The 25792-nt window shown below is 51.6% G+C and overlaps 1 protein-coding gene across 2 annotated transcripts in view; it reads right to left on the reverse strand.

Annotated features, from left to right (window-relative positions):
• Window positions 1-1874: 1874 nt before the first annotated feature.
• RCAN1 (regulator of calcineurin 1) overlaps window positions 1875-25792 on the reverse strand; it is a 75612-nt gene continuing 51694 nt past the window's right edge. Inside the window, exons 1-4 of one of the 2 annotated variants that reach the window (XM_040980787.1) lie at window positions 9831-10285; window positions 7635-7808; window positions 5990-6149; window positions 1875-3608 (exon numbers count right to left, since the gene is read on the reverse strand). In XM_040980787.1, coding sequence (XP_040836721.1) covers window positions 3436-3608; window positions 5990-6149; window positions 7635-7808; window positions 9831-9917 — 594 coding nt within the window. In that variant the 5' untranslated portion in view covers window positions 9918-10285 and the 3' untranslated portion in view covers window positions 1875-3435. Of the gene's footprint in view, window positions 3609-5989; window positions 6150-7634; window positions 7809-9830; window positions 10286-25792 lie in introns of those variants that run through there. The other variant, XM_040980786.1, reaches the window with a different exon arrangement.

Genomic DNA, 25792 nt, shown 5'->3' on the forward strand with positions numbered 1-25792 from the left:
GAGGGTAAGAATGAACCATGGTTCTACCTGGCTGCCAGCGTGTTTTGGCTAGTGGAGAGCCGTGGGGGAAGAGTCCCAGGTGTGAGTCCACCAGGAGGGGAAGGGGCAGCAGCCATGAAGGAGACTCCCTGAGGCCCTCGTGCAGAGGGAATCTTCACGTGGCTACCATCTGAATTAAGAACCTCAGGTGAATGGCATTTGATAGGTGCTCATTCTAGTGGGGCAGACAGTCCACAAAACGCCATAAAAGCTTTGTATTAGATGAGCTCCCCAGCTGCCAGTGTTTTGGGCTCTAACATGCACTGAATCCTCTGCAGTTAACTAATTTATAAACTCTATTATCTAGTGACTTCTGGGCTTTTCACCTACAGATCATGCTGAGAGCCCAGCTTGCCCCGGGCACTAATTCACATAATATTCCAGAAATCTCAGATCCTGAGTGCAAAAGGAAGTGGCTGCAGCAGTCGCTGCACTGGTGTCCTTGGCCACCACCCCTCCTCTGGATTTTGCATCTGTTCCCAGGAGTTGGTTTCTGGTTCTTGGATGGTTCTAAGCTTCCCAGGGTCAGAGCAGTCAGACCTTCTGTGGAAACCCATTTCACAAACACTTTCATACATGGCAATGAGTGTGCTCTGTGATCCTGCCTGGTTTGCGTTTGCCATTTCGCATTTTTCAGATGAAGAGAAGTGAGAGTCTTGGGCGTGTCAGCCTGGTAAGGAGCAAACCCGTACCCTCAGCTGGCAATCGGGGCTGCCGTGTGTGCCCGCCACGGAGCTGCCCAGGACAGCGCATCTAAGGAGGGTGCTCTTTGAGTTAGAATCCTAACTCTAGCACCCATTGGCTGCCCTGACAGTGGGACTACCAACTTATTCCTCACGGCGTCCACTGGCCCTCTTCCAGTTAAGAACCAGATCCCAGCTGGACTGGCACACTTCTTAGTCCAGCAGGCTCCAAGCTAATTCAAAACAATGGCAAATGATGACCGCTAGCCAATTATTGAATCTGCTCAACATTCAGGGTCCAATGACTTCACTGGAATGCGGGTGCCCCGACAGGTTTAAGCCTTGAATGTACTTCGGATATGGCTTTAGGTTACACAGACACTTCTGGGAAATAATGATAGGAGGGTGGCTTCTCAGAAAAGTAAAAAAAATAGAGAGGGGGAGTTGGTGTTGTGACGCAGTGGGTTAAGCTGCAACTTGTGACACCAGCTTCCCACATCAGAGCTCCAGTTCTGTGTCCTGGTTACTTTGCTTACGATCCTGATCCCTGTTAACACATCTGAGAAGGCAGTAGCCGGCTATCCCGAGTGCTTGGGCCCCTGCCACCCATGTGGGAGACCCAAACTGGAGATACCGGCTTTTGAGTTTGGCCTGGCCCAGCCTTGGCTGCTGCAGTCACTTAGGTGATGAATCCGTGGATGAAAGATCTCTGTTTCTCTGCAACTTTGACTTTTAAAATAAATAATAAACACTTCTTTAAGCACACACACAAACACAACTCCAGGAACGAGGCAGGTAGAGAGTCAAACTGAGGGCTGACAGACAGACATGTGGCCTTTATAACTTGCTACTGTCCGTGGACATGTTTTCTAAAACAAAAGAAGAGTCTGCTGTTGTTCAGTGGAAGTGAGAACAGGGTTTTCACGGCAGCATCGGTGTCCTATCCAAAGCAAATACCCAGATGTCCCATGCCACTTTCACGCCACTCGCCCTTTCCGTAGTGAGGGTCTGTTGGTGTGGGAGACCTGTGTGAGCCAGGGCGCAGGGCCGGCAAGCGCTACGCTCAGACTGACACAGGCACGTGTCCTCGGCAGCTGCGGAACTGACATTACAGATCAGGCCTAGAAATGAGACGACCGACAGCGTTCCCCTAGGAGCGAATTGTGCTGATTTATTAGAGAATGCAGTTAAAAAAAAATAGTTTGAGGTTCACCTCTCCAGTTTAAAAGCACTTAACCAGAAACACTTGAACAGCTATGCAAAGGTCTCTTCCCGTCACCGGCTCCCTCCTACTCAGGGCTGTAAACAGGGTGTGGAGAACATTCAGTGGATGTCTTGACATGAACCATCAAAGAACTCAATGCAAACGCATTTTCTTCCCAAAGAGAGAACCATCTTCCAAATTTCCAAAGCATGCATTGTTACTTGGCATTGGGCATTTCAAAATGGCAAATTCTTGTTACGGTATTGTAAGGCCAAAATATAATAGCTATTTACCAGACGTTCACATTACAACTAGAAAAGAATTACAAATGTCTATCTGGTGTAACAATTCCATCAGGAATTCATGGGAAAAGGCACTGCATCCCTCTCCTAGCAACACACAGCTACTAGCCACTTGACATGCTTTGAGCTCAATCCCATTACACATTTCTATGACATACAATTCACAGGTAGGTTAATGTCTTCTAGTCTCCCACTGCCATATGTATGTATTTTTTTTTCACCCGAAGATACAACAGGCAGGAACGGATGCTCTCAGCTTTATGTACACGTTTATATTGGTATTTTGTCTGGGGTGAAAAAAAAATCAACTCTCTCAGTCAGCAGTTCCCAAGAAGGTTTTTGGCTATGATTCATGTTCACACGCTACCACATAAAAGAAGCGATCAAGACCGATACCTGACCCCAAACACCTGAACTAAAATTTCGCACCCACTCAAAATTGGCAGTGAAACTGCTGTTGCCCTTTTACTGCAAGAGCTAAACTCTGCATGTGAATCAGATCCACTTTTTTTGTTGTTGTTTTTGCAAAAGCACATAAATGTACCACAGGTGGCATTCTGCATAGGAATGCTGCTGCGAAGAGTTCAGGATCCGAAAAGGTGATGCTTCTCCAATGCTTTCCCAGCTTCCGCAAAGGGTATAAAATGACAACAGCATAACTTCCTACACGGACAAGGGTTAGTCTCAAAGATCATAAAATATACATGCACAGACAGTAGACCATGAGGCAGAAAATGGCATTGTGGCTGCTCTCACAACCTCTCCTGCCGGCGAGGACACCTGGTGGTTTGGCGTGGAGCTCCTTCCTGCGGGGAGGGGCATCTGCCCACAGGCTGCTTGGAACCGAAAGCTCCCCCAGACCCAAGATCTGCCTGCCCTTGGCAAAAAACAGAACCTACCAGGAAAGAACAAGAGAAGAACACTACTGTGACCGGCTTTTTCAAGACGTCCCCAAACGTCCGTGTGCGATCACCACGAACTTGGTGGGTGGCCCCAGACGCTCCTGGGTGCCACGCACACAGACTGGGGCAGCGGCACTGACACAAAGAGACAAAGCCTCGAATCTCTTCTGAGCAACATGAACTGGAATTTTCTGTGGCGGCGGTCACGGCTGCCACCTCCAAGGTTGTGTGCACCGGCGACTGGCACAGTAAATGACCCTGCCCCGTTGAGCATGACTCGGATGCATCTCCGTCCCTGCGCCGGCTCAGCCCAGGTGGATGGGCGTGTACTCGGGCCTCCTGGTCTGGATAATCTTGGGTTTGGGTCTCTTCATTCTTTCCATCTCCTCGTCCTCCTCGTTCTCTTGGTCGCTCTCACATACATGGACCACCACGCTGGGGGTGGTGTCGGTGGCCGCGTGCAGTTCATACTTCCCCCCTGGGGACAGAAAAAACAGTTGCAGGGTAACTAGGACAAGCCCTGGGCAGGGAGGGAGGGGTCTCCTAGCTGCCCCAAGACCTCCCCATTGTCAGCGCTTTTCAGGTGTGGGGCGTGGGCAGGCAGCTTGAGGAACAGCTGTCATGAGTGGACAAGAGTGCTTGGAGACACCTCCAGAGCTTCCCTCGGGGATGGGGTGCACCCCAGGGACCGGGCGATGCCAGGAACTCTAAGAGCAGGTGTGGTCCTGGCTGCGCCGATGTAGGCTGACCCCAGTATCATCTTTTTCTTTCTAAAACCAACTACTGACACCCTGCAAGCAGGAGCGTGCTGCTGCCCTGTGCCAGCCTCAGTTCCACCCAGTTCTGCAAGGGCGATGTGAGCCATCTGAGAAATCTGGCCACACTGAATGGAGGAGCTGAGCCACCACTCGGGGTGTCCCGCGTGGCTGCAGGGAGGGTTTGCAGCTTGGGTGCTGACGGGGACAGTGCAGCAGGGAGCCCAACACAGACATGTGAGCTGTGTGCCTGACCACTGGGCACCCGGTGCTCCCAGGGAGTGCTGCTTTAGCCTCCCTGGGAACTTCAGTCTCCCATTCTACAAAATGGTGATGACCAACAGCACGGCCTTCCTAGAGCTGGTCCCATGAGTGACAGGAAGCTCTTGGTACCAGGCCGTGGCCTCGTGATCTAGAGCTACGTACTGAGATGGAAACTGACTGATTTGAAACAAGTGCTAGAGGGATGACTTTCATTCTCTCCAGCCCCACAGTGGCCTGGGGTGAGTCTTAGCTCCGAGGTCCGGGTGTGGGACTTCTGAGTTCTGGGTAAACCACCTCACTGACAACCAGACTTCATGGCAAGCGGCAGCCAGGCAGGGTCCCTAGCTCCGGCCTTGTGGGAGACCATTCCTCCTCCCAAAGGTGGAAGATACTTTGGCTTGTCAAGCTGTCTACCTTGTCCCCTGCCCACAAGACTGGAATGTTCTTGGCCTTGGATTCCCAAGGGTCAAGGAGTCTGGGTTCTTCCGAGAAAAGTCAGGTTTGGGGGTCAAGCAGGTCACTGGAAAATGCTGGCCGAGGCCTTTTTGTAAGCCCTCATCTGTCCACCCATTGGCCCTTGTCCAGACAGCTGTGTCCTCAGGGCTGTATTATCTGCATAATCTCGGCCCTGCTGCTGGCAGCGGACACAGCTGGCATGGGTACTGCCAATTGGTGCCACCAGGAAGGACAACACAGGGCAGTGTGGTTTTCAGGGCACCTTTTATAAAGGACTGGTGGGTGCCGGGGAGGAAGGAGCCCTCACGGATGGCGCTTCTGGGGCCTGTGGGACAGTCTGACAGCTGTGTCCACTATCCCCTTCCTCCTGCCATCCACAGGTGTCCTCCGATGCCCATCCTCAGCTTCACTAACACACCCTGCTGGGTGGGGTGGGAGCAGGTGCTTCCTCAGACTGGCTGTGTTTGGAGTCTGACCTTGACCCGGGGCCAGCAGTTAAGTATCAGAATTCCTGCTTTTTACTGCAGAGGGCATTTCTGTGGGGTGGTATACTCAGAAATGGAACCTTTCAACAGGAAACCACTGATGGGCCGAGAAAATACACCCTCTGCCCAGCAGGACATGAACCTGCCGGTCAAGGACAGCCCGGGGGTTAGTGGTCTCAGGGGAGCTTGTATCTTCCCACCCCCAAATTCTTTCTCACAAGTAGGAGACCCTGGCTAGATCCTGGCAAATAGGACAGCAACCACCACCCACTCAGCAGCTTCCAAAAGTGGATGCCCAGGACACTGTGGGAAGAGCTTCTGACTCCACAGTGACCACACCTGGGAAGACCCATTTTATGGATGAGAAGCCTGAGGCATGGGTCCCCTGCCCTTCGAACACTAACTCCTTTTCCCTGCAGAGGCTGGGACCCTTCTCCTCCCTTGCCAAGCTCTGCAGAGAACCACACATTTGGCTCTTCACTGTCCTCCTGCACCTGCTACAAAGGTCAGGTGAGAAGCTGACCAGTGGATAAAATGACCTTGAAGCAAAACAATTCTTCTGGAAGGGAGGCCACTCGCCCTCCCTAGAGCCCAGCTGTTCATCTTCACTCTGAGTGAGGACCTGGGGCCAGGATTTGATGCGCCCACACGAGTTGGGCTCATATGGTATCTGCCCCTCAGCCTGGTGTTCACCTTGTGCACCTGTCTGGAGGATAACGGGGCCCAGCATGCATAGCAGGGAGGCAGAAGGCTGCGTGCTGAGGCAATGCACGCAGAGCATACCAACACTGATGGTGTGAGGGCCAGATTCAACAATAACGACACTTCTGTTCCTGGAGGTGGATGGGGCACCCATCTGGGCCCATGGCAGAGACTCCCCACCCAAGAGGGCTGCTTACCTGGCCCCAGCTTGGAGATAGCATATAAGAGATCATAGTTTATGACTGGCGTAGCATCCTCCACTTGCTTCCAACCAACTGGTGGAGAGGCGGGCGGAGAGATGAGGAACTGCTTGTCTGGGTTGGGCGGGGCCAGGTGTGAGCTGCCTATGTGTAGCGTCTGGGGAGAGATGAGAGAGGAGATGGTGTCAGCAGAGTCGATCTGCAGTGGAGCCGCAGCACCTTGCTGCAGCTGTAGATGCTAGCTGGGCCCAGGGCAGGGGTACCCAGGGACCATTACAGCCACCCTGGAAGAGAATGAGTGACACAGAAGGGCACCTGAACTTTGCCTATGGTATACACACACACACACACACACACACACACACACACACACACACACACACACACACACACCCAGCGCTCCTTACTGGGGCGTGAGACCCACAGGCACTGCCAGGAATACTGTCTGACCCTGGGCTGAGCCGTGGCAGGAGCAGGTTGAGATATAACTGGAAAACACAGTTCATGGAACTCAGAGGGGATCACAGAATCAGTTCCTGCCAGCTCCTCACACCCAATGGGCTCAGCCCCATCTCAGATCTGACACCGCTTTCCCTAGGCTAAAGCAGGGACAGGAGTCGGGACCCCCACTCACCTCTTCCCAGGTCTCCCTCCCCTCCAGATTTCTGGAGCGGATGCCAAATGTCAGGAAGGACCAAGTACCCACTTTCCAAGAGATTGAAGATGAAGAATGATAATATATGAAGGACCAACAATCTATAATCTTCGTGTGGCCTTATGAGGTGTGCCAGGGCTGTTGCCAAGTCCTGACCTGAAAAGCTCACCAGTTTGTGTTTCCCTGGACTTTAACATGCCCCCTACCCTGCTACCTCCTTCCGATCTTCACAATGAGTGTGCACTATGTTCACCATCAGAAAACATCAGAGAATGGCTATTTCCCTACAGCCCCACCCACAGGGAAAGCCCTAGGGGTCCCGGTTAGCACCCACCAGCCCTGCTGCCTGAGGAAGTGCTGGCGGGACCCTACCCCAAAACAACAAGTCTGTTGTTCCATTTTGGAGGAACAATGGTCAATGGGTACTCCATCTCTGCAAGAAGGGGGCAGGGGACTGAAGGGGAAGAACCTTCTAAAAGCTCTGTTTCCTCCCTACTGATAATCTGTCAGGTCCCTGTTACAAGGTCAAGTGGGACTTCAGGGTTGACCCTGAAGGTGGATGGGACAGTGGAATGCAGAAAAGCAACTCCATTCAAGCTTTTACTTCTTGGGCAGGGAAGGGAGTCAGGATCATGCTAAGAGGTTAGCTGTCTGAGCAGCTACCTCTCCCTTTTGGGTTCTGTGTACCCACTTGTGGATGCCTGGTGCTCCACTAAGCAAGGGTGCTGCCCGGCGGCCTTGGGAACCTGCACAGGCCACGGGGCAGGCAGCTGTGCTTAGGTTGTCTGGAGCAGGCCATAGCTCCATTCCCTGTGCTGTGGGCCTGTCCCTGAGCAGCCCTGCCCTCATCACTCAAAGGAGAAATGGAAAAGGCAAGTGCACATTTCCGTCTCCCCGTGTCTTTCCCGAGAGTGCACTGTGATCAGCATGCCAGCAGCTTCGGAACGTGGGAAGAACATGTGATGCTCCCCTAGCTGCCCGACTCACCTGGGCAAAATACAGCTTCATTTCCTTCCCAAGAAATTCCGTCTTGTGCAGCCGGAGCCTCGCGTCTGCTGCCGACAAGGGGTTGCTGAAGTTTATCCGGACTCGCTTAAAGCTCTTGAAATACTGGAAGGTGATATCCTTGTCGTAGGTCCTGAAGAGGGACTCAAATTTGGCCTGGAAGACACCAGTGGAAATTAAAGGAGTCAGCCGGTGCCTTGGCTATGGGGTTTCTCCGGAGTCTCCCTCCCATGCCTCGGAGGGCAGGGTTTTTCTCAGTCCCAGCGGAGTGCACAGGTCTCCTAGGAAAGTCAGGAGGTTGACGCACTGCACTCATTCAATCAGCAAGACCATTACCAATACAGACGCCCACACTCAGGAAAAGCCCCTGCCAGAGGAGGTCCTTCCTAAAAACTCTCACCTGTTTCCGTCTGCACCTGCTACTTTAAAAAATCCACATCTTGCCAATGGAGCTTACACTGTTGCAGGTTGGTATACAGGTTCACACACCTGGCTCTTGGGAAGAACAGCCCGTCTCTGGGGGCTGGCTCAAGAAACGGCCTGTCAACCTTGCCTTGAGGGAAAGTTGTTCAGAGAGTAAGGAGGGCGAGGCGGCCACTGCCCTTGGTCAGGCTCCAGTCAGAGAGGGCGCTGGGCCCGGTGAGAGTTACCAGGTGGCTGTGCTGGCCGTAAGTGTTCTGGGAGTCTTGCTACAGATCGGATGCCCTGACCAGGTCGTGGGAACACAAGTGACCAGAAAAGAGGGGGTGGCCCAGAGCCAGGACCCCAAGCAATTGCTGTCCCCACAGGTGACTCCCTGGCTGTTGGTGGGAATTGGGGACAGAGGTTGCTTGAGTGTCCCTGGCTGCTTGTCTGCCTGTGACTCTTGCTGTGTCCAGAAGGGGATCTCCAGAGCCCAGTGTGAGTGTGCGTGTGCGTGTGCGTGTGCGTGTTGGGGGATGCCTGACCAGTGGCAGTTACAAGCTCCGTGACTCTCGGGCATGGTCAAGTTTCTGGCTACAGGGTACCCTGGTAAATCTGCAATTTCACATGACCTCACTGGCTGGCTCTGTGACCAATCATGTAGCTAGGAAGTTAGGATTCTGCACTGGGCAGAGATGACTTGATTGAATCGACTGAGGATATGGTCAGGGTTCAGGAGGCCAGAGTTGTCACAGACATGCACGTTCCAGGTTAGATCTGCAATACTTATACACCACATCCCTGCTACAAGTCTTCTCTACATTTCTAACTGGAGGTTGACTACTAACACTGGTGGGCTGAAGACAACGAACCGCTTTGTACTCATGGAAGGATAACCCAGCATTCATGGTCATATAGCACCTGCCACCTGATGAGAACTGTGGCCACAGGCCACAAGGAGGGTGCAGAATTATGGACTTAAATTTTCATTTTTTTTTAAAGACAGCCCTTCATACACCCAGCATGGCTTAGGGAACAACAGCCCAGCTGGCACGCACAGCACCCATGTCCATTCGCTCAGTCCGAAGGTCAGCCAGACAACTGGAGAGCTCCCGGGAGAGGTCTCATGCTTTCAGTCGAGCGAAGCAGAAAAGGAGAGTGAAAAAGTAACATACATTACTGGCAGTGATGGGGGCCTGCCCCAGGAGGCACACACGCTCTGGTTGAAAGTTAGGTACCCACACTGCACGATATCCCCACGGCTGCACTTTCCCCGGCCAGAGAGGGCTGGAAGCTTGACAAGCCCTGCTGTCATTGCTAACTATGGGCGTGCGCTTAGCCTTGCAGCGTCTCCGTCCTGGGGTTGAAACCAAGTGATTCTGAACTCTTCATTGTTAAAAACATTCACACGGCCCACGTGTGCACGGGCAGTCAGGAGAGGTCTCCCTCTGCAAGCTAACTCACAGCATGCGCAGCAAAACAAAAATAAAAACAACCGCAAGGTGCCAAGACGCTGTCTCCCTAGACCCCAGTCTCAGTTGCTGAGATCTTTACAAGTTCCTTCAGGGCTAATTCTGCAGGCAACAGCTCAGGCTGTGCGAGGCGCGGGATGCTTCCGAGGGACCTCAAAACTCAGAAAAACGAAACAAAACACTTCACCAGAGTCAACTGCATATCCCCCCCGCACCAAGTACTTCTGCTAACAGTCCCGGTTACAATCAGCCTTTGGAAAAAAAAAGTTATGCTCCCAAATCACGTGACATTGAGAATTCTTACCCTGGTTTCACTTTCGCTGAAGATCTCACTGTTTACCACACAGGCAACCAGGGAGCTAAAGCTGTAGTCAAAGTTTCTAAAGTGCATCTCGCTTCCTTTATGGGTAGAGACACACACACAGGCGGCTGGATGCCGGCTCCTTCCTTAGCGAGAGGGCAGTCCGTGAGTTCTTCCTGGAGCCAGCCCTTATAAAGCACCCAGGGCCAACCCCCTGGGAGGGAAGGGGAAAAAAAAAAACACACAACCGGCACAGCTTCAAGAGCATCCTGTTTGGACAGCAAATCCTGAGTCAAGTCCCTAATGCTTGCAGGCAGACAGGGACAAAGTGTCAGCTTCTACTGGAAAGAGGTGACGTCAACACTTTAGTCATTTTCCCTATGCTAATTAACTCCCAGCTCCGGGAGGATGGAAAAAACAGCTGAGGTTGGCTTCGCAACTGCTTTATCAAGGCCTCTTGCGGCATAGTTTCCATTGGTAGTAATTCCATTCAGCCAGTCAGACACCACGCTGCCTTGCTGAATGGGACAGCCCTTCCTTGAGATGGAAAATGTTGCAGCAGACGGGACCGAGGTCCGCCACGGCAGGAGGCGGTAAACAGCAGCTCGTGTCCCGCGGCATTCTAAGGCTTTGGGAGACCTGGAAACCCAGGTGTTGGAGAGTTGCTGGGTCCCTGCGATTTCCTTGAAAACCAAAAACTTGGGGCAATGGAGGAATTATTTGGAAATCTGTCTCAGTTGATGAAGAGAGTGGGATTCATTTGAAATGTGGTACACACACACACACACACACACACATACGCTAAATGTCCAATTCCCACTAGACACAGTGGTCCAGTGCGAAGAGATCCTAGAGTTTTTCCCCTTGAAAACTACATAACTGGAATTTAAGAACCAGGACTGTGCAATATATTTGATCGTTTTCTTGGGGTTCATGAATTCAGGCAATGATAACAAAAACATTTCAGACACCCTAGCTGTGGGAACCGAGCGGAAAACGGGCAGGAAGCTCTGCTTAGCGAGCAGGGCTATATTTAACCCTGCCTGGGGTGGGCATCTGCAGGGGCGGCTAAGACGCTGCTGGGACATCAGCACGCCCCTCTCAGAGGTCAGCTCTGGTCCTAGAGTCCTACCTCCCCCTACACACACACACACACACACACACACACACACACACACACACATTTGTGGAGTGAACCCATGAACGTGAGCTCTCTGTCCCTCTGCCTTTCAAGTTAAATGAAAATAAATACCGAGGGAGCAGCTCCTGAAACTTATTAAGTGCCTTCCTCCTTCAGAGTCCCATGGAAGTCTGCTGGGAGTCCTCATCAATTTCACTGACACCTAAAAGCACTCAAGTTCCTTAAATATTCTTTGTTGTTGTTGTTCAGGGGCACGTAGGGACAGCTCTCCAAAAGTTGAATGGAACCCTACGATTTCCTTTGAGCAGGGACTTCAAAGACTCATTGAAGTCAGCCAAGAATGAGAAAAGAATATATGCGATGGAAGACAGCGAAAGCTACAGCCTAGCGGCGTGTTTCTGCCTGCACCGAGGGAGCAGCCAGGGCAGGCAAACATTAAGTATTTCTTCACTTGGGCACACCGGGCCTGGCTGCCCGCGGCAGTTATGTAAGCAACTGGCCACGAAGCTTGCTTTGCTAAATTACCTGGGACCTGAAACTCGGGAAGACCTATGTCAATAGGACTAAATTCCATGTCAGGGGCAGCAGGACTAGGTCAGTCACGAACAGAGCCAATGGGGTCTCCTGCATGGTGCTTGGTGACTGGGGTGTGCATGGAAGTGCTGCACTTCCAGTGCACACAGGTGTGGCTGGTGGTGCTGGTGGGACTGCAGTGTGGGTATGGGAGGTGGGGGGGCAGGTGGTGGTGGTGGCGTGGGAATGCAGCGCGGGAAGCTGGGAGTGGCTCAGGAGCACCCTCCCTCTATTCCGCCTCCCTTTTGCCTGCAGTTCCTTGGGCACAGGTGTTAGCAGATGATTTTTGAAAAACTGTGGATCTGAGATAACAGCATGGATTCATGGTTACTTTGATTTCATTCAATGAATGAAAGCAAAAAAACAAAAGCAAACAAACAAACAAAAACAACCAAAGCAAGAGAAAGCACAGTGGAGTGTCTGGAAGCCACTGAAAGCTCTGGTGGACACGCTGCGTGGTTTTGAACTTGGCTTTGACGTGCTCCATTTGAACGGAGCCTGAGCATTTCTGATTTCAGGGTGGGGGAGGCTGCCAAACACGCATGCTTGTCTTTCAAAAACAACAAAAAAGTGACCAGGTCGCCCAAGGTGGCAGAGAGGACCCCTGGGCTCCACTTCCCTGAGGCCTCCCTGGCTGTGGCAGGGCAGGTGTGCGGCCGGCTTGGGCTGTCAGCATGCCACACAGAGCAGCTGGGCTCCTCAGGGGCATCTGTACCCTGCTGCTGACCCAGGATGCAGGGTCTCCTGGGACCCCTGTCCCTACACTCTCAGAGGGAAGGCGGCTCTGCGCTTTGCCTCAGCTTCCCCTCTCCTGCTGGCGTCTATGGTTGGAGGACAGGTCTACTGGTGTCAGACATGACCTTGGACTTGTAAAGGTCCCACGTGAAGGAACATACACTGAGAACACAAATAGTCAATCCATGGTGAGTGCCGCAAAGGTGACTTTCCTACTTCCTATTCCTGGTGGCTTGGAAGACAAGGACGTTCCTGACTCATCACGTGTGCTGGAGGCACCAGGGCCCGCAAAGGGCGGCCTCGCCAAGGCTCCCGCAACAAGATCACAACTCCAGGCAGGAGGACTGCAGCCGTGAGTTAACAAAGAACTAAAATGCTTCCAGTCACCTGCAAGCTTTGGATGGCTTGCATTTCTTCCACTCACGCCATTAAAAAGAAAAAAAAAATCCTATAAATGAGGCTCTATAAACTGGGTCTCTTTGAACTGGCTCCCAGCAATGAGAGTACATTTTCATTAAGGAGTTCCTTTACTGGGGGGAGGAAAATGTGAGGTTGATGACAAATTCCATCATCGTCAATGCAGTGCTCCTCAGGTGGAGTCCCGGTGACCTCAGCATGACCAGGAGAAACCCTGGTGGGTTGGCAGCAGAGATTCATGAATGTGGTGCCAGCCAAACTTCCTGCTGAAGGAGCCCATCAGCGAGGGCTTGGCCAAGCCCGGGATGCACTCACGGCCACCTGCCTGGCATCCGGGATGCTGGTCCTGTCTCCCTAGGGGAGCTGATGATAGAGGCATTCAGAGGAGCACTGGATGGGGGCTGGGAGCCTGATGGGGGAAGGGAGTGCTCTGGCTTTGGGACACCTTGGACATTGCTTTCTGGCTTGGGTGATGTAGCATGAGAGGTGGGGGGCACGTGGGCCTCACATGAGCACACGGTGGCCATGCTCAAGATCATGCATTTTCTGGCTGGGATGTTCGTGGATCTCCCACGTCCTTGTAGCATGAGGCACACAGGGACTGTGCCGGGGAGGACGATAGCCCCACTACACACTTGTGTAACACAGGCTTTGGGAGGTTTTCCTGGGTCATTGCAGAGAGCTCCCACATGTCAGTTCCAGAAAGAATAAGTTCCATTTAAGATCTGCTCACTTAAGGGGCTGGAATTGTGATGTAGTGGACATCCCATATGGGCACTGGTTCATGTCCCTACTGCTCCACTTTGCATCCAGTTCCCTGCTTATGGCCTGGGAAAGCAGTAGAGGATGGCCCAAAGCCTTGGGACCCTGCACCTGTGTGAGAGAGCTGGAAGAAGCTCTTGGCTCCTGGCTTTGGATCAGCTCAGCTCCGATAGTTGTGGTCATTTGGGGGAAAAAAAATCAGTGGAAGATTCTCCTTTGTGTCTTTTCTTCTCTCTATAAATCTGCCTTTCCAATAAAAGTAAATAATTTTTTAAAACTCAATCTACTTTTTAAAAAAAATTTTTATTTACTTTAATTGGAGGAGAGAGAGGAGAGACAGAGAGGAAGATCTTCCCTTCGATGATTCACTCCCCAAGCGGCTGAAACGGCCAGAGCTACAGGATCCTAAGCCAGGAGCCAAGAGCTTCCTCAGTGTTTCCCATGCGGTGCAGGGTCCCAAGGCTTTGGGCCGTCCTTGACTGCTCTCCCTATGGGATCCTGATGCATTCAAGGTGAGGACTTTAGCCACTAGGCTACTGCACCAGACCCTTAAACAAATCTTAAAAAAAAATTGCCTGTTTTGGGGCCAATGTCGTGATGCAGCAAGTTAAGCCGCTGTTTATAGCCCTAGCATCCCACATGAATGCTGGTTTGAGTTCTGGCTGCTCCACTTTCAATCCAGCTCCCTGTTAATGCACCTTGTAAAGCAGCAGAAGATGGCTCAAGCACCTGGGCTCCTGCTCGCCCATGGGAGACGTGGCTGAAGCTTCAGTCTTCAGCCTGGTCCAGCTCTGAATATTTTGTCTATTCGGGGAGTGAGCCAGCAGATGAAAGAACTCTGTCTCTGCCTCTCCTCTCTGTAACTCTGTATTTCAAATTAAGTAATCAAACATTTTAAAAATCAAAACAACAAAAAGGGTCGCTCAGCTTGTCCTTGTTAATGCCCATTTTTAGGGTGTGTTTGAAAAGGATGTTCAGGGTGAAATAGAATTTATGTCGAATTTACAAATAAAGCGCTTTGCCAGCAGATGTGTTCAAAAATCCTGTGCTTATGTGGTTGGCAGGCTGCTTGCCAAGTGGCCATGTGATTGAATTCTCTGCTTCCTTTAGGCTTCTTCATGAAGAACAAGTGTGAGGCAGAGAACAGGGCAAAAAATTCTTTTTGCTATTGGTAAGGGAACTGCTATTTTTTTTTGTCTACTTTTAGGAATAATCAGGAAACGAGTTCAGGGAAGTCCAGATTGGGCTCAGGAAGTCCTATGCCTTACCTCTTGTAAAATTTGCTTGGCCACAGGGCAGGGCCACTATTTCAAGGAAAGTGGAAAGCAAAGCGGGTGGTCGCTTTTGTCCCTGACTCAAAATGGCCCGGAGCCCCATGGGGGGTGCCTGCCTCCAAGTGCAGAGGAGTGCGGAGGATCCACACCTGCAGCGAGAGACCCATCCCACAAGAGCAGCTCTTTTCAGTCAAGAAAGCCTGTCCTCCATAGCAAGAGACAGTTTGTGCCTAATCAGGGAGACTGACAACAGACTTGGGCCTGGGGAAAGCAGCAGCAATGACTGGCACACTGATGGGACGTGGCAAAATGCAAGAGCGCCTGCAGGTGACGCGGGCTTCCACAGGACCTGGGATTCCCAGTCCCTTCAGACAAGGCACAAAGAGCTTATGTGGGCAAGCCCCAGACTCAGCAGTCAGCTAGGCAATGCATATTCACACCGATAAGGGCCACAGCCCCAAACCCAGAGGTGGGCAGAAGAGCCATGGTGGGCTGTGTGCTTAAGGGGTAAACAGAATGATGTCATAATCATCCAAAAGAGAAAGAAGAAAGGGAGGGAGGGAGAAAGAGAAGGAGAGAAAAGTGCAAGGAAGGAAGACGAGACAGAAAGAGAAAGAAGGAAAGGAAGGAAGAGAGAGAGAGAGAGAAAGCAAAGGAGGGAGAAGAGTGTGCCTGTACAAACACTACAGACAGAGGTCACAGTTCACAACAGAGTCCATCTTGCGGGTGACACGCCATGTGTACGCAGACTTCCATTAACTTCTGCTTCCTTATTACCTCAATCTTTCCATAGCACATAAAGGTTAACCGCCCTGCTGCTGCAACTGCTTGGAAACAGCACCACTTGCAAAGCTTCAAATGAAGAAATAGCCAGGGGCCAATCACAGCTGCATGTACTGACCTGGAGAGCAGGCTGAGCAGGATTAAGGGAGGCAACATTTATTCAGAGATGACTGGGGCCAAAGCCACCTTCATTACTCACTCCTCTGCGCGATCCTTTCCAGACCCACCTTGCTTCAATCACTGACTCTAATTTTAGCTTCAGTGCCATGCCCAGCCAGGAGACAACGACCTGGGCAAGGACTGTCCCCCAGGAGCAGGCTGCGCATGGTCCCCCACTGGGGATCACACTCCCCCGACTGATCCACTGACTAAACTCCTGCCCCTGGTTGTCTCAGTTCTGGCTCTGAGAACGCTGTCTCCCCAGGTCAACCCCCTTACATGCCAAGATGAGTCCTGCATCTGAATGAGCAAACAGGAACAGCTGTGGGGGAGTCTCGTTGCTTCCATTGCCTCTCAGACAGCTGGGAAGAGCTGCCGGCCACACCACACCATGCTCTGGCCTAGGAGGACGGTCTCATTCTGGGGGGCTGGGGACAGCACATATGTACCTGGTGTGCCACTGGCTCAGGCACTTGTGCAGAAGATGAAATGTGATGAGTTTCTGGGGTTGGGGGTGGGGTAGAGAATAGGAGAAATCTCTAGGTTTTTAACACTAGACGTATCACAGACCTCAGTCACTCTGCTAAGCATCGTGTGTACCTAGATTTGTTTTATTCATCTATTTGTTTTTTGGGTGCCGAGTGCAGAGAGAAGTGCCTCCTGCACCTTTACCTCCATTTCTGCTCGCTTTCACATTGGTACAGCTGAGAACCAACTGACCCTTGGCTTTCCTCCTGGACAATGAGACAAACCCCGTTATCTATAAGACAGTGGAACCAAGACTCAGAAACCTACCTAAGAAGCAGCACGCATGGGATAGGCAAGACTCCACCTCCATAGCTCAGACACGAGCAGCACTGAAAATGGACCTGCTGGGTGTGTGGGCCTTGACCGTGCCCCCGCCCCACCTGCTCCAGCGCTGTGCCCCAGGCTGATGAGCCCTACCTGGGCAGCTTCCTTATTGCTCTCCCATCTCAATATGTAAAGTTAAAAAATCAGTGCCAGTATTAAATACTGGTATGTTTTGCATATAAGCAAAGGTTTCTGACTTTGTCAGGGGAGAGGGGTAATTAACAGCGGACATGTGTAGCCGGGAGCTCTGAGTAGACATATCAAACCCCAACCACTCCATCGCTGCCTGAGGTCCCCAGCCAGCCCCCTCCAAGGCTGACCAAAACTCTTGACTGGATGGGCTCTCAGATCCTTTAGTTTTTGAAATATTTTAAAATTTTTCTTAGAAAGTCAGATTTACAGAGAGAAGGAGAGAAAGAGGGTAAGATCTTCCATTCTCTGGTTCATTCCCCAAGTGGCTGCAATGGCCTGAGCTGAACCAATCTGAAGCCAAGAGCCAGAGCCTCCTTTAGGCCTTCCACATGGGTGCGGGTTCCCAAGGCTTTGGGCCGTCCTCGACTGCTTTCTGAGGCCACGGGCAGGGAGCTGGATGGGAAGTGGAGCTGCCGGGGCATAAACCAGGGATCATATGGGATGCTAGCACTTGGAGGTGGAGAATTAGCCAGTTGAGCCAATGTGTCAGCCCCCTGGGCTTTCAGCCCCTTCGCTTAGTGACTCCTCAAATGCAGCTGTCCCCTGCTAGGTGCGCGGGTGCATTAGGGGTGCTGCTCCATCCTGAGGGTTACACTCCCACGTCTAACAACCGAGACATGTACAGTGCAAGTCCCCTGCTCCTCACACAGCAGCTCCTGCTGGGCATCCCCACGGGCATGTGCAACACGTCCCCACCCTTCTCTGAGTATTAAGGTGAAAATGCCAGGGCAAGATGCCAGGCAGGCGCAGGGACGACCCTGATTCGGTTTTGACGCACATGCGCATACACCATGGCTGGTTTCTGCAATGATCACTGGTAAGAAACCATCAATGGCCGACTCCGGAGGTGCCCGGCAGTGCTGAGAGTCCAAACCACAACATTATCCCTGATTTCTGCAGGATTTGCATGCCATTAGTGGATGCGGGAATATTTGGTCACCAGCATCAGAAGGCATGGGAAGAGAGCCAGGTGAATTCAAAGCAAATTTTTTGTTGTTGCTCATTTTGTTTTGATTTGTTTTTTAAGAGACCATTTTGGGAAGAGAGCATTTGAAAGTGCCAACCCATCTTCCCATGAACATGTGTATGTTTAGGACAGCAGGTCTAACTCTAGTCTTTCAAGATCCCCCTCTTAGTCCGTGCCACCCTGAGCTGCCCCACACTGTGGGAGGGCATGGTAGCACTGCTGCCCCTGCATGGTGGGAATGACCTGGCTTATTCAGTGATCAACAACATCCACCCCCAACCAACCAGCCCCACTTGGCAGCAGTAAGAGGCCAGTGCTGGGGATGGGGAAGGGAGTGGGGAGGGAGCAGGCCTGCAGAGGGAGAGTGCAGCTCCAATGTGGTCCCTACAGAAGCCTCACTGTCCCTTTGGGGAATCCTGAAGGGAGGGGTGACCCTAACTTCAGTAAGAGAGTTAGGCTTCAGTTCTACTCCCTGGCCAGTTTGAGGGGAAGGGCTACCCAGCGAAGGTGGCAGGACCAGGATGGGGTGTGTCTCCTTGGCTGAGCCATCACCAAAGGCACAACTGCCTTTATCCCTGAAAGGACCTGAGGCACATCATGGTATCCACCACCAGACCAGCCCACTAGCCAAGTACCAACAAGTCCCAAACACAAGGGGTTGAGAAAGATCCAAAGACTCCCCACCCGAGAACAATCATCTGAAACCTCTCCCAGCAGCAAACCCGCTCCTGGGTTGAGCATACCAAGAACATGGCTGCTTCTGCCCACAGTCACCAACTCACTAAAGAAAGTACACAAGGAAAACCAGCAGTTGGCACCACAGTCTAAACCCCCTGGATGTGTCACATCAGCCCAAACCCAGCAGATTCACGTCTCAGCATTCATTCTAAGGAAATCCACAGGGTTGCAGGCAAAGCTGTAGCTGCAGCATGTTCCCCTAGGCCTCCTGGGGTATCCCATCAGCGTCCAGACAGCACTTATGCTTACAGTCCACTCAACAGCCTACAGAGCCACACGCAATGATGGGGTGAAAGCTAATGACATAAAAAGATGCTCAAGAGGAAAAAAGAAAAAAGGTAGGTTACACAATCATGTTTATCTTTTAAAATGTTTTGTTTATTTATTTTCATTTCCTTTGGAAGGTAGAGAGAGATAAGAGATTGGATAGCCAACTGGCTGAAGTTCTTGCCTTGCATGCCCAGGATCCCATATGGGTGCCAGTTCTAATCCCAATGGCCCCGCTTCCCATCCAGCTTCTTGCTTGTGGCATCAGAAAGCAGTCGAGGATGGCCCAAAGCCTTGGGACCCTGCAGTCGTGTGGGAGACTCAAAACAAGCTCCAGGCTCTTGGCTTCAGAACGCCTCAGCTCCAGCTGTTATGGCCATTTGGGAAGTGAATCAGTAGATGGAAGATCTTCCTCTCTGTCTCTCCTCCTCTCTGTATATTTGCCTTTCCAATAAAAATAAAAATAAATCTTTTAAAAAAGAGACAGAGATCTTTACCCATTGGTTCAGTCCTCAAATGCTTGTGATGCTAAGGCTGGGCTGGGCTGCTTGGAACTCAACTGGGTGGCTGGGTCCCAAGCACTTGAGCCGTCATCCACTGTCCTTGGGGTCATGTGTTGGCAGGGAGCTGGGAATGCAGGGCAGAGCTGGGACTTGAGCCAGGTACTGCTACACAGCACAGTGCTCCAAACCTGGGTAACCACCGTGTCAAATGCCTGGCCCTGCAGTTTACTGTTGGGACTTCATTTTGGTAAAAAGAAAGAATCTTCACTGAGAAAGATGCAAAATTTTCCTTTTTGTGTCTTTGGATTTACCAGAATTCTCCCCATTCCATGGAGGAACATCTGCTAATTTGGTTACTTTGGTAACAAAAAAGAGCTTTTCTTCCTTCCCACTCCTTATCTCAGTTGTATATTTCAATGGTCAAGTACATCTGGCTTAAGGATATACTCTGTAGGATTCAAAGTTAGTCAGTGAGGCAAATCCGCCCTCCATTGTTTTTTTTTTTTTTTTTTTGCGCATGGTATTTGGGAATCACAGCTTTTATTTGCACTGCGAACATTTGTTATGCACAATCCTCAACCAGGCATTTTTAATCCATTAATATTTAGACTGCCTAGTGTTGAAAGGACTCCCATCTCTTGCCTCAAATGCCTTTAAATACAGATTTCGCCAGAAAATATTTTTTGCTTTCCATCAACAACCTTTCTTGCCAACTGCCTTTTTCTCTAGTGGAATACCAAACTAAATGGTCGTGCTGGCTGAGCCACTCGCTCTTCAGTCAGCCTGCTCTGTGCTGTGTGGGGTGGACTGAATTGCATGTCAGCATCAACAGAGCTCACCCACTAACGTCTGTCTGCAGGCTCCAGAATGGCCAGCAGATAGGCGATCCCCTATCTGGCCTGTAGGAAGATCTGCAAATGTGATGCCATCTCTGAGCAGACCTAGTGAATTCGTTGTCAATACCACATTCTTACATCTTCAGTTGTGTCTTCTTGTCTTACGTTTCCTGCTGTCCTGGGCTCACACCTTGGCCTCTTCCCTTCTCTCTGGATGCGCCCCTTCTTCTGGATACCCAGTAAACTTCCCCCACTCCCATTACGGCATGAACAATGACAGCTGTTTAATGGAGGAGGCGTCCAAGGGAATTTGCATTTCATCAGCAAATTCTGTAGCTCCATCTCTCAACCCCTGAAAGGAACGCATCACTCAAGGGAAAATTCCAGGCAGTAAGTCAGTTACAGGGGAGAATTTCCTGGGCAGGTGGGCTCTCCTGGGGCTGGGTGCTGCCTACCTACAGACACACACTGTTTAATTACCTGTCCCGGAAATTCCTGTGTGGGCTGTTTAGGATTAATAGATTTCCCAAATCTAAAGGAAAATCATGAATGTGTCAGTTCAGTCAACCTCCATTTATTAAGGATCTGCTGGGCCTCATGGCTGGGTCAAATTACCCCACCACCTATTCTCCTAGCACCAGGAACCTGTACTTCTAGGATTTATTGTATTTTAATTGCTTGCTTCTGTTCAAATAAGGGCAGCTAAGGACCTGGAACACTTAACACCCTCTATAAACAACCACGGGCCCAATGCCCACAGCTAAGCGCTGTGCTCTCTCTACTGGAGACAAGAGGACATCTTTCCAGACGCTGAAGGTCAGATCAATCATGAATTGTGCACTAAGCCATGGCCGGGTGCTGCTGCTGTGCCAGAGGCTCCAAAAGCCTAGGACTCAGTTTCTGGCCCTACGGGGCTTTAGCATCCACGCTTGGTAGGCAAGACCACAACTTGGGTGGCAAGATGATATGAGCGCTGTATATTAGAGACACCCTCATCTCAGACGGAGGTGGGGGCGGGTATGAGCAGCGTGGATAAGCGTGGCCAGGGATGTTCCAATCCCGACACTGTCAGGCACGAAGTCCTGTAGGTAAAACACTTCAGAATGGATTTAGGTGTCAAATGAGTCGGAAGAGAATAGATCCCTGTTTCCCCATCCCTACCTGAGGGAGGGAAAGCGGTATCAGGATAGTGAACACTGTTCTCCACTCTCACGCCGGTCACACAGGAAGCTGCTTGCACTAAAGGAAAGGACAAAATTCCTTTGACTGCTTTTACTTTTAGGCAGCAGTAGCTAAGGACTAATATTTGTTAACATAAATTTCTTAGGAAATCTTGTCTTTGCATACCTTGTTTTAAAAATAATGCATGCAAGATAAGAACATCAAAATGAATGCACTAATGAATCACATAAAAATACATTTTAAGTTAAAATGTCTATTTGAAAGATAGATATTTTGTATCTGCTGGCACACCCTCCAAATGGCCGCAACAGCCAGGGCTAAGTCGCGCCATAGCCAGGAATCGGGGACTTGGTCTGGGTCTCCCACAGGTGGAGGAGCCATTGTCGCCTGCTGCCTTGCAGGACGCACAGCAACAGGAAGCCGGGCTGAAATGGAGGAACCAAGACTTGGGCCACACACTCCGATATAGGATATAGGCATCCCAAGAGGTGCCGTAACTGCTGTGCCAAAGGCCCACCCCCGGGCTTGAAGGAGGGGAGGGCAGGATGGGGAGGACTCTGTATGGTGTGGCTAGATGCTGCAGGGAGCAGTGAGCGAGACCTTTTCAGGATACCTGCAACACCCTCCTATGCTGCAGGCTCTGGTAGAATCTTGCCATTTCCTCATCAAGAGGCTGAGTGCGTCTCCCGTCCTTGAACGTGGAGCGCTTTTTGTGACTGCAACAATCCATGCCATCTTGTCTGTAACACACTGCGTGATGCACGCACTCCTACCTGGTTCTCCTCAGGAGCCCTTCCTGTCGGGACCCTTGGGATGCAGGCACCATGGGTGTCAGGAAGCCCACATGGACTGGAAAAGAAGCCCCTGGTCCAAAGCCCCCAGATGAGCTGAGAGAGAGCTAGCACCATCAGCCAGCTCTGAGCTTGACGTCTGGGGTGCACAGCCTCTGGACTCAAGCAGAGTGAACCCAACCGCTGGCTGCTTTGAACCAGTTCAGTTTGGTCATTGCAGCCATTTGGGAAGTGAAACAGCAGATGGATGATCTCTCTGTGTCCCTCCTTTTATTGGAAAGTCATATATACAGAGAGGAGAGACAGAGAGGAAGATCTTTTGTCCAATGATTCACTCCCCAAGTGAGCGCAACGGCTGATGCTATGCCGATCCAAAGCCAGGAGCCTCTCCCACGCAGGTGCAGGGTCCCAAAGTTTTGGGCCATCCTCGACTGCTTTCCCGGGCCACAGGCAGGGAGCTGGATGGGAAGCAGGGCTGCTGGGATTAGAACCGGCATCCATATGGGATCCCGGGTGTGCAAAGCGAGGACCTTAACCACTGCACCATTGCGCCGGGGCCAAATAAATAAATCTTTTTTTAAAAAAAAAAGAAAGATGGGGCAGGCACCACAGAGTCTAGACCCACACTGGCTGTGGCAGTACCCAGGGTTTAGCACCAGGAAGTCCCACCCAAGTGCTGTCTGTTATGACCTGTAGCAACAGGTCACAGCCTCAGGCTGTGAGTGGGCTGAACCAAACCCCTCCGCCAGAAGAGGTGAGCCTGCTATACTCCTCCAAATGCGTGACGCTGTCACCACATACGGCAAAAGGCAATGCAGGTGCAAATGCACTGAGCAGCCTGGAACTATGTGATGATGGAGCCCCCAGGGAGGTATGCAGGTGGGGAAGGCAGGAGGGTCAGGGTCAGCAGGGGTTGGGGGTGGCGGTGGGGGAAGACAGCTGCAGACCTGTGGATCACAGAATGGAAACTCTGAGAAAGCAAGACTGGGAGGAACCAGCCTGGCAGACGCCTTGATTCAGCCCCATGGGAACTGACTGTGGCCCTCTGACCTCTGGATACAGGAGATAACAAACCTGCTGTCTTCAGGCCCTACCATTGCTTTGGGATGCTGTTGTAGCAGCAGGAAATCAATGCTAACCAACTTTCATGTGGAGAAATGTAGCATCCCAGAGCACTGGCAGATCCAACCTTGCAAAAGAAGACAGGTGTGGGTATCAACAAGCTCCTATCACTTTATTTCTGTTTTCTGAATTGGCCATGGCAGGAATGACTTTTTCTTTTATTCAAATGTGGGCACTGGGAGTATCCAGAACCCATGACCAGGGAATCTGGTGCACCTCACACTGACCTGCTGTTGGCCTTCTAGCTGCAATCTGTCTTTATTGGCTTGGCTAAGATCCATCCTCAGTGCCCGAGAGCTGCTGCTCATTTGGCATTTTAGATATTGCCTCTCAATACTTGGGGCCTTAGTTTCTTCCTCAGTGAATTGGCAACAATGTGTTCAGGTTGAAGGACTGATGGTGGTGTGTGTGTGTGGGTGGGGGTATTCTCAGTTTGTGTACACTACCTGAGAACTGGTTAGAAACACTAACTCATCCACTTGATGTGCTGGGTGGGATTCTGAGGCAGCCCCCAGGCCTGTGTCCTGCTGGTGAACAGGCTGTACCCACCGGGGTCTAACCAGCACGGGATACCACTCCCTGAGCAGGCAGGCGGGGTACTGAGAGGTGCTCTCTGTTGTGGCTTCCAGAGGGAGGGGCCATGTGACAAGGAACCTGAGTGGCTCTGGACTGGTGCAGCTCCTAGCAAGGAAGCTGGGACCTGAGCATGCTTGCAAGTATAGCCTTGCCCCCAAGCTCCCAAGTGGAAACCCGGCCCAGCCTTGCAGAGTCCTGAGCGTCCGGCCAAACATGCAGGGCTTCTGCCCTCCAGCCCAGCCAACCAAGAAATGGTAGCTGCCATAAGCTACCAGATGTGTGGCCATTTACCACCCAGTGACAGAAAACTCATGTGGATTCTCTGCACGAGAAGCCGTGCTTTAGCAAGCCCTGCAAGTGGGTGGGAGGGACAATCCAACTGGAGTGCAGCCAGCATGGGTACTGGCTCACCTGGCATGGCCACTGCTCAGGCACCCGTGCTGGGCAGAGGGCAGCTGCTGAGCAAAGCACTGGGCCCTACTGATCCGCAGCCTTCACATTCAACCAGTCACGAGTCTGAGATGCCTACGCCTGCCCTGAACCAGTACAGACTTCTTTCTTGTCAACGTCTCAAATGAACCCCACAACATAACAATGGTTTACATTGCAAGAGATATTGTAAGCCATCCAGGGATCTCCCAGGTGCATGGGAGGATGAGGGAGACTAGGCAAGTGCCATGCTGTTTCACATGAGCGATTTAAGCACCTGTGGATTTTGGCGTCCTTAGGGGTTGATTCTCTGTATTAGACATTCCTGGGGCCTTGTGTCTCCTTCATTGCACTTGCAGAGGTGCTAGGATTGGACTGACCACTGGATGTTTCGGTGGACTCTGTCACAAGGGAAGTCCTTGGCAACCTAAGGATCAAGGGCATGAGGACAAATACCGATGCATGCAGGGGCAGGAGAATGGGGTTAGCTCACGTGGGATAAGGGAGGCGATCCTGCAAGGTCCTGAGGCCCCCTCATGGGGCAGCACTTGACAGAAGGCACCACTTGGCACCAGTCTGGGACTCCATGAGGGTGACCCGAAGTCACCTCCCTGTCCTTGTCTGTTACACCCACATCACCCAGGGCTGCTGTGAGGGTGCTCAGGGGGCAGCCTGGGTGCTGGAAGCAGCCACCCCATCTGCATCTGTGACTTGGCAACGGGACCAGGTAGGCCATGGAACATGACAATTGGGCCGTCCAGTAATCCAGAGAGGGAGGAACTGGGAGGGGATTCACCGTACTTGCAGCGGACTCGTCAGGGTCCCAGCCACCATGCACGGCCAGCTCTGGCCACACTGCCCCAGACACAGACACTCCACTGACCTTCGCTGAGCTGAGGTCTCTACCTGGAACATCGTGTATGTCTTCTCCCAGCTCATTCCCACTCTTGGGGGATTAAAGCATCACCGTAGGTCTCTAATATGTGCAAGTCTTTGCTAAGTGCAGCCTGTCCTTCCTGGCACAGACGATGACTGCGACCATGTCTGGATTTCCCACTGGGCTCCCTAAGGCCTGGAGCCTGACACCCATGGCTTCACATTTAGCTCAGTTCTGGACACCAAGGTGGATCTGGGCTCACGCTGGCTGAATGACGGAGTGGAGCAATGATCAGGCTATTGGTATCTTCTAAACTAAGCCCCTAAAAAGAGGGCATTGGTGGGGGAAAAAAATGATGCCACACCGATGAACTCCCTGGGAAAGGCTTAGGACAGTGCATTTCATGCGATGGGTTCTTTTCACAGCTTTGAACACTGAAAAGACAACTTTGAATGAGCATGGGGAAAAAAAATCTAAGTTTGAATGTGGTTGACTTAGCATCCTCTCCACAAGCATCTTCCAAGACTCTTCCTGGACTTTGAGAGAGAATGAAAAATATGCACCCTGTTCTCATTTGTGGTCACTTCAGGATGGTGTAAGAGCCGTATATGGGGCCACATTCAAATCTCAGCAAGCAGCATCCATGAGGCACTCTCGGGCAAGCAGTGGTGGGCAGAGGGAGACGGACAGCTGGCCTGCCTGCGGGACCAGGAGCAGTAGCAGGGGATGGGAGCTTTGCGGCTGACATGTGACTGCACATTAGCAAAGCTCTTATTTCACCCTCTGCTT

Source organism: Ochotona curzoniae, unplaced genomic scaffold (genome assembly GCF_017591425.1).
Source record: "Ochotona curzoniae isolate NIBS_2020 unplaced genomic scaffold, NIBS_Ocur_1.0 contig_3498, whole genome shotgun sequence".
Classification (NCBI taxonomy): Eukaryota; Metazoa; Chordata; class Mammalia; order Lagomorpha; family Ochotonidae; genus Ochotona; species Ochotona curzoniae.